We start from the raw sequence: 9,770 nt of genomic DNA, 5'->3' as shown, positions 1-9,770 counted from the left end.
AAATATGTAATAACTTTCGAGTTTATTATCATTTTTCCAAGTTAAACTCTAAAATTTCAAGGGAATATGCTCTTACTAATTTTTAAAAGTGATAAAAGTTTTATCATTTGTGAGTCTATATTAACTAAAATATCAAAATTTACATGAGTTATACTTGAACGTATGTCTAACTACTATTAATCTTTTCATATGAATAATAAGTAAATTTTGAATTTAATTAAAAAAAAGCTCAAAATGACTTATTAATTTGTAAGCAAACCACTAACACATAAATACAAAATAACAATTTTTTTTTTCTGTAGATTTTCTTGTGTTAAAACTTGAAATATCACTTCTTATTTGCATGAATGGATTTTATTATTCAAGTTTGTTACAAATATTTGCGTGCATCTTGGCTCTGCCGCTAGTTAGCTGTCATAAAAACAGCTCCTGAAAAGGGTTTATTGTTGTGGCAAGAACAAGCAAAGGAGAAGATCATTGGTAGTCATGGCTTAAAATACAAGACAAAATTCTATATGAACTACATTGTTTAGTAAACCCAATAACTTGACTGCAAAATCTTTAGAAGAGACATATAAATTGTTATGCTATGAAAATGGATTAGGTTCAGATGATGGACGCAAGAAAGCTTTGGTAATCACCAAACATTCAAAGGATCAGTCCTGCAATAACATTCTAGATATGTGTATTTTATTTTTGTGTGTGTCATTTCATTCATAGGGTGGGAGTGGTTACAAAGTGAAACTTTATTCCAACCAATTCAAGCTCTGAAGCGATTGAAAGTTGAAACCATATTACTCAAAACTCGAGGTGTTTCAGGAAATTGCTGCAGTTTGAAAAATTATGTTGATCCATCTACCATTCAAGATGAATCGGTGGACCATACTAATCTAGATAGGTTTCACTTTCTATCCATATTTCTGATGTCTAGCTTCTTCCGTACGAGGAATCCCTCCATCTAATCAAATTGACGAAGCATTCAAGAGTGGTATCTTGTATTCATTCTGGCAAGTAGTAATCAACTTAAATATAATGTTGCGGATACAAGTGAAAGTTATGTAAAAGAGAGAAGTGTAGAAGCATTGGCAAACTCATGAAATGTCTAAAATCTACGAATAGGTAATACCAATAAAGAGTGAAAATAGTTGTTAAGCCGTATAGTTAATGATCAATGTAGTGTGTCAGTGTCACACTACGTGCAAAATAAGAGAAAAGTGCAATTTAGAAATATTTAGACAGCATATATTATATGAAAATGGGAAGAGTTAATTGTCTCCGCAAATATCTTAATAAGTAAAGGGTTAACCACAATATTTTTTACTTTTATCTAACAAATTTTTTTTGTTTTTTTGGCAATTTATGTCATTTTTTCAGTTTTGTAGGTACTAATTGGTTTCTTTTTGACTTTTTCTAACAAATTTTTTTTTGTCTTATTTTTTTTACTTGCTTGTTAACATATCCCATAAGTAAAAGCAAAAAGGAGTGGAAGATTAGTTAGATGTTTGAAATGTCTATACTGGTGTGGTAACTGTTTTATTTTCTAAATTTGGAAGCGCATTGTTTTAGAAGCAATCTGATCAGTTTCAACACTCTTATAAAACTAATCATTTACAAATTAGAGAGTGCTGTACAGCTTGAACATCGGTTTGGTGAGGTATAGAGTCCTTAGGTTTCATTGCCTTTACACCGGAAAAAAACCAGGAAAACCACAAGTCCAAGTCAACTCTGAGCTCTTCCTCGAGAGTACTGCACTACTATTTTGTTCTGTTTTTTCGCTGAATACTATTTTGTTCTGTTGATAAACATATATCGCTATCCAGCTGCACCAGATTTCTCATATACACACGCAGTGATGAGTATTTTCGGAAAAATGCATTGAGGAAAACAAATTCTTTTTTGAAAGCTACCAAAAGGTCTATGACGATTAGAAAAACCTTCATGGTTGTGTTTTGTGAGAGTACGTGCATGCGAGAGAGAGAGAGAGAGAGGTTTATTTGAATTTTGAACCTACTCCTTCATTTTCTTTATTTAATTTACAAATCAAAAGTAAATTATCTTGCCATACCTTCCATCCAATGATAAACATTGAGTGTCAGTTTGGGATACGCTTATAAAATAGTTTATTCTTCTTCTTTTTTTTCTACTATGGATGTGTTTGGATTGAACTTATTTTGCTGAAACTGAAAACTGAAAACATTGTAGCAAAATAATTTTTAAATGTGTGAATAGTACTGTGCGGGCCATTTTTAATGAAAAAATTGATAAAAAATGAAATTTGTGGATCCGTGAACAGTGCATATGTGCACTGTTCACTGCAGAAAGTCAACATTTGCGGTTACTGTTCATTGAACAGTAACCGCAATACTCCAAAACGCGTGAAAACAAAAAAAAAAAAAAAAGGAACAAAACGTAGCTTGGAAACGCAGACTTGGAATCCAAACACACTATATGTGAGTTTTATATAAGTTACCTACTTATTTTATTTAACTTTTTATCATTTGTTTCTCAAAAAAAAAAAAAAAAAAAACCTTTTACCATTTATCTATGATACTTTCAATAAAAAATTAGATGAATTGTTCCCAAATGAATATAAACATTCGTTTATATCCAGTTCATTTGGCTAACTTTTAACTATTAATTTTTTCTAATCTTATCTCAAAAAAAAAAAAATTAATGTACAACTTTTTAAAAATATCATTCTTCAAAGTACAAATATATTGTAATACAATTCTAGCAAAAAACAATTAGTAAAAAACTAAATAAGTTAATGTCAAACACACTACTCTAACCTTAATCATGCTTTAAAAAAAGCCAACTTAATTTTATTTTCAATGCCAAACTAATATGCCAACTTATTTGTTTAATAATAATTTTAATTATTATTGTTTCTTTTAATGGCGTAGAACCTCTTCAAAATAAAGTCCTTCAAACTCACTCGTGCAAGGATACTTTGAACCTACCCTGACCTAAGTATCAATTCATTGGTGGGTGTATCCGTGTATGTGTGGTGTGGACATCCCAATTGGAATGTTTAAAGATTTCTTTTTTATCCTACTTTTAAAAAATTAAGCTTTCCATATATATAGAAAATCTTATTATATTTATAATTTATCTAATGATTTAAATACAGAAATTGAAAAGGTTAAATTGGAGGGAAAAGTTACGAATGATAAGTAGTTTCATCTACCCTTACTTCATTGACTAGGTTTCCATTAACTAGTCATAGTCATACAAGAAATGGCCATTTCATTACATTAATTATTTTCAGAAAACTTTTATATGTTGTTGGTGAAGTAATTGCTGATAACTACAGAACTACAATTATGATGTTATGAATAATGTGCTTACGTCTCCTACTGCAGTAACATTGCCAGGATAATGAGACAATGACGTGAAAAATAATTTGAATCCTCATATGAGGAGGGGCCAATAGTGAGCTGCAGGCGTGATTCCAGAGAATTATTTCCTAGGACAGTGAGACGGAGACAGTCCCTTGCTTGGCCGGGACCTCTGGTATAGTCAATGAAGAGTACTCTTTTTTTTTTTTTTTTTTTGAAAAGCAATGAAGAGTACTCTGGAACTTACCTAGCTAGAAGGCAAAATCAAGTAAATTATATAGCTGATTAGATCCTTGTTTTAGGGATTTGGATCGCAAAATAGGGTACTCTTTCATATTAATTTTTACCATTTTTATTTTTTATTTTTTATTTTTTAACTTTTTCAACTTTTTTTATTAAATAGTTAAAATTGAAAGTTTCTTTTCTAACTTTCAATCTCAATTATATATTACTATTGTATTAGGTGTAATATCTTATTTAATCTCAATCCTTAAACTTGATATGTCCAATATGAAGGAAAAGAGGATAAAGTGCAACACGCAATTTTTCAGATTGCATTAAAATATTTACGTGTGAGTAATATAATTTTTTAGTTCAATAGTTACAATGAGAGATATGTAATTTGAACTCTAAACATCACTGTTGAAAATACCTCAAAATGAAATCCTTACAAATAGACAAAAGAAGAATATCATATTAGCTCTCCCCTCACTCTCACTAAGAGAGATAGCCATTGCTAAGAGAGAAAGAAAGATGGGATCCTTCTTTTCTTAGCTTTCTTTTTATTTTTTTAATATACTATTTCCTTGAATTAATTAATGAATACACATATATCAAAAATTTAGTATGAAAGTTGAATGAGATAAATTATTTCAAAATCGCATTACTAATTTCAATTAGTAATTGAGGTGAGACAAAATCGTAGCTAGAAATAAAAAGTGATACACCTTTAATCTTAAAAGGATTATATCAAGGGTGAGTAAAAGCTTTACTAGTGGCTTAGGAGGTATACCATACATGTTATACAAATCTCTAAGAAAGACATTTCTCGGTATGCTAATGTCACTGTTGGAAGTTGGTCAGCTCAACACTCCCTCAAACTCACACACGAACACAAAAAACACATAGAAAATTAACAATATGCAACTTATAATTTCAGTTACATTTATTATATAAACTCCATGTATAATGTAACTTCTTTAACTTCTCACATTCATTCACCCAATTGTTATTTAATAAATAAAATTATCCTATAGAAAAGTTTAATTAAAATAAATGTAACTTCTAACTTCCTCCTTTAAACTTGTTTTTTCTTATCAGTCTTAGCAAAGTGTATAGCTTATAAAAAGTGTCGTATTTGAGTGATTTGGTGAGTATATCAGCAACTTGATCATGTGCTTCACAATCTCAAGTTGAACTTCTCTCATATATGTGGATGCACTCTTGAATAAAATGAACCCTCGTTTGCTTCAGTCATGAGAATCTAAATTCTATGCAAGAACTAGTATTGACTTATTATCCTTAAATATCTTTATAGCTCTGCTTCCAATGTGTGCAACTCCTTCAATAAGCTTCTAAGTTAAATCTTAGTATACAGTGATTGTTGAAAGATTTAAAATTTTTAGTGAGTTTTAGTTATATAGGAAATCTCGTTTAATTATTAATTTAGGACAAAATTTAGCTATAAAATTTGTTGTAGGCTTAGACTACAATAACCTTACCCAATATCTTTTTATTAGAGGTGAATTTTGAAAAAGCCACCATTAGATTACATCTTCTTCTTATATTCTCCATGCTTACAAAATTTCTAGAAAATTATAGATCAATAATTATGTTATCAATAAATTGTTTAAATTACAGGCGGCGGCACATTGAAGATGGATGTGTGAGCTAGCGAGAGAGAGAGAGTGAGAGATGAGTTAGAGAGAGTGATATGATCGAATGACTTAGAGAGAGATTTGATTTGGGTTTAAAATTTTAACCCTAATTTTTTTTTTTTTTTTAATTTAAGAGCCCTATTGCGGCACTTTCAAGCACTGTAATTGGTAGCATCACTTTTTTTATTTTTTATTCAGGAATGACCTATTGCGGCACTTTCTAAGCATCGTAATAGGTGAGGTCTATAGCTGCGTTTGTTAAAAACGCGGCTTTAGGTTGGCTATGGCCATGTTTTTTAAACGTGGGTATAGGTCCACTTTTTTAAAAAATAAAAAATTATTTGGTTGGACCTATAGCTATGCTTCTTGAATGCGGCAATAGGTCCTATCCAAAAAAATGTAGCTAAAAACAGTTAGAAACACAGCTATAGACTTAACCTATAGCCGCGTTTTAAAAACGCAGCAATAGGTCAGTAGTTTAAGTTGCGTTTCTTAAAAACATGGCTATAGGTTACTTGTAGCCGCGTTTTCAAAAAAAAAAAAAAAAATGGTGGCTATAGCTTGCGTTTTTAGTAGTGTATACATAAAATATAAGCTTATAGATCAACAGTAAATAATATCCTATTGACACAAAATTTGATATGTGTATAGAGCCTCCACAACGGTGGAACTAAAATTTTAGCTATTTGGCACCACAAAAAGTTATTTTATCTATTTTACTTACTCATATGCTGCAGCAGTGGATCTATTTTAGCTTTCAACACAATAAAATAATATAAACATCACAATAAAATAATATAGCTATTGCAATAAAATAATATATCCACCATAATAAACAACAATCACAACCATCCACAACTTCTACCGCCGTTGCCACCGACTCTTCCACCGCCAACGCCACCACCGCCACATAATAGCAATTAATCATCTAGTGTTAACAAGTGATTTTTTTAACTCCAAATTATACTTATACCTTTTTTTTTTTTACTAAAACAATTTCTCAGTCATCATGATAGCAAATAAGAAACTAGAGTAACAATAATATTTTGTTTTAACCCCAAATTATATATATACAAATTTATCTTTTGACTAAAAAAAATTTCTCAATCATCATGATAGCCTATTATCGTCTCAATTGTTCGGAAGCAATCTTGGAACAATGTGAACTATGAAATGGAGGAACTTTATAAGAAAACATATAAAATAGAACACATATTATAGCTGAAACAATGTAGTCCATAGATTACTCGCAAACATAACTCAAACCAAATTGCAATAAAACTCACACCCTCACACAGGTTCCTATGACTCATGCTTCTCAATATATAAAAAAGGAAGTTCCTACGACTCGCCTTGCAATTGCCATAAATGTTCAATGAGGTCTAATTGGAGTTGAAAATGAATTTCTCGGTCTCTAATGCGTCCATACCTCTCAATGTATGACATAAATCCATCACTTTGTTCACGTAACACTTGCATAGGAGGATTATCCACTCCATCAATTTGTTCATAATCCAAGTCTACCACTTCATTATCATCCTGCTCATCTTTAACAATCATGTTTTGGAGAATTATGCACGCTTTCAAGATCTTTTGGAGTGTTTTAAGATGGAAAAATCGTGCAGGTCCACGAACAATTGCGAAACGTACTTGAAGCACTCCAAATGCACGCTCGACATTCTTCCTACACGCCTCTTGGGTTGCTGCAAATAATTTTTGCTTATGTCCTTGTGAAGCTGGGATTGTTTTCACAAATGTTGCCCACTTTGGATATATGCCATCAACAAGGTAATATCTCATTGTGTAGTCATGATCATTGATTGAGTAATGCATGTACTGCAGGAGCACGTCCTTCAACAAGTTTATTAAATATATGAGACCGTTCTAATACATTAATATTATTATTTGACCCAGGTAACCCAAAAAATGCATACCATATCCAATTATCATATGATGCTACTACCTCCAAAATAATAGTAGGCTCACGAATATGATCACAATATTGACATTTCCATGCAGATTGAAAATTTTTCCACTTCCAATGCATGCAATCAATTGAACCTAACATACTTGAAAAATCTCGGCATTCGCCATGAGCTAACAGTCTAGCAATGTCATCATTATTTGGCTTTCTCAAGTATTCCCTAGAGAAAACATCAATTACCGTAGTAACAAATTTTTTCAAACTTTCTAATGCAGTAGTTTCTCCAATCCGCACATATTTATCTATCAAATCATCCGAAACTCCATATGCAAGCATTCTAAGTGTAGCAGTTATCTTTTGTAATGAAAATAAACCAAGTTTATTGGCACTATTTCTTTTTTGGACAAAGTAAGAGTCATAAGCTTCTAACTTAGATTGAATACGGAGAAAAAGAAAACGTTTCATTTGAAATCTCCTATGAAATAAAACGGGTGGATATATTGGTGTGGGAACAAAATAATCAAGAAAAAACCTCTCATGGCCTATCAAATGATTACGTCAGATAGAGCAACGACGTTTAGGTTGTGATGTTTCCATAACAAGTTCTTCGATTATCTCATCCTCATCTGAGTCATCAAGAAGCAACTTGTGAAACAAAGAGCAATTCATGGATGCAACCTTCAAGACAATTGGAAAGCAATTATTACTATAAATGCAAGATTAAAGTCAAGTGACATAAGCTACAACAAAATGAATATAATCAATTCACACACAAGATCACAACACAAACAAGATGAACAATAAATTTAAAAGTTTATACATACATCTAGTTTAAGATTAAAGTCAAGTAACATAAGCCATACAAAATGAATATAACCAATTTACGCACAAGTCACAACACAAACAAAATGAACAATAAATTTAAAGGTTTATACATACATCTAGTTTAAAATTAAAGTCAAGTGACATAAGCCACTACAAAAATACATAAGTTACTACCAAAATACATAAAGGCTTACATAAGCCACTACAAAATACATAAAGGCCTAAGTTACATCCAAAATGCAATCAAATCCATTAATTACGTAAATTTCGTCTTGCCATGATTTCCTTTTGGAGTTGTTCATAAAAAGCTTTTTGTGCTCTGGGCAAGCCACTTGTATCTTTCATCATGATTCTCTCCTCCTCTAACATATATTGCATCTCAAGTTTTTTCTTCTCAACCACAACTCTTTCCTTCTCAATTTTAAGTTTTTCTTCACCTCTTTCCTTCTCAATCATAAGTTTTTCCCTCTCAATAAACATTTTTTCCTCTTCCAATCGTGTTACCTCCACAATAAATTTCAATTTCTTGCTCAAATATTCCCCAACATCTTTTCCAGTGACTTTGTTCTTTTGGTTGGCATTTTCGGCCTTCTTACCAATTGGCCTCTCAAAATTGGAAGTGTCACCAAGTTCGAACCCACAATCCCCTTCGTTAATAGATGTTGACTCCAGAGTTGGAGGCACGAATGCTCTCGATCTTCCATTAGGATTGGCAAACTTTGGTTGGTCCTTTAACATAAGCCAACAATGTTTAAGAAGAAAGGGTTTCTTGAAGGTCTCTTTATACAAAGCCTTCGCATTGGTAATCTAAAAAAATATAAAGAAATATAACATGATTAGTATCTTCAAACTATTGGTGAATGGGTATGTTAACACTATTGCAATATAATTTATACCTTATCTTGTTCGGTTATACCACTTTGATGATGTGCGTTAACTTTAGCCATGCACCCAGAAAACTTATTTGTCTTTTCACTAATCGTTCCCCAACGACATATCAAGGAGATAGCAGTACGTATGGTACCAAATGTATTGTATTGCGTGAAGTATTCCCAAACTTTTTGATGAAATGTATTTTGTGTTTGTTCATTACTATGTATGCCATCAACACTAGTATTGAGCCATGTTGACACTAGGAGTTGATCTTCCTCTACACTAAAGTTAGAGCCCCATTTTCCTTTTATAGAAGAGGCATTTTCAACTTGAGGTGGAGAATCAGAAACTGACATAGGAGTATTTTGAGATGTTCCCAAAAGTTGTGAGTCAATTTCTATATCCCCATTTATGATAACCATATAATATGTTAGATCTCTACATGACTCCATGTCTCTACGTGACTCTATAAAATTAGAAGAAAAAAAAATGTAAACTTCCCTGCACACAGAAAATTCACAAACTAACATTTATATCAAAACTTAAAATACTTATTATAACAATAGAACATGGTTATGCATAAATACTTAATTTGACATGTAGCTTAATTGCACTAATAAAGAAAACAACAAATTCATTTTTGAGTATCTCAAAACCAAACTAACAATTTCTCATTAAAATAACCACAAGAAATCCTTTTTGTGTGCTTCTGTTTCTGGTTTTGTGCAACAGAACATAAAACTAGGACAAGAACTTCTATTACAAGAAAACCACACAACAAATTCCTGTAAATAGAAAATTCCCAATACATTCCAATACAAATACATTTTGTCCATTCATGGATGCTCTGAATCAAAACGAATCAAAATGAATCAAAACGAATGGATGCTCTAAGATCAAATGACAGAACTTTTCATTGAGCAAGAACAGCAA

At 31.5% G+C, this 9,770-nt stretch overlaps 1 protein-coding gene across 1 annotated transcript; it reads right to left on the bottom strand.

The window, feature by feature from the left end:
• Window positions 1-6,556: 6,556 nt before the first annotated feature.
• On the bottom strand, window positions 6,557-9,289 carry LOC126704052 (uncharacterized). Its single transcript, XM_050403091.1, has 5 exons — window positions 8,861-9,289; window positions 8,469-8,771; window positions 7,740-7,817; window positions 7,179-7,493; window positions 6,557-7,066 (listed from the first exon to the last, which is right to left on the bottom strand). Exons 1-5 carry the CDS (start codon window positions 9,287-9,289, stop codon window positions 6,557-6,559), a joined length of 1,635 nt encoding a protein of 544 aa, XP_050259048.1.
• Window positions 9,290-9,770: the final 481 nt, after the last annotated feature.

Source organism: Quercus robur, chromosome 10 (assembly GCF_932294415.1).
Source record: "Quercus robur chromosome 10, dhQueRobu3.1, whole genome shotgun sequence".
In the NCBI taxonomy this organism is placed as follows: Eukaryota; Viridiplantae; Streptophyta; class Magnoliopsida; order Fagales; family Fagaceae; genus Quercus; species Quercus robur.
The sequence above is the reverse complement of the archived record's forward strand: the minus strand, read 5'-3'. Positions and strand labels throughout refer to the sequence as shown.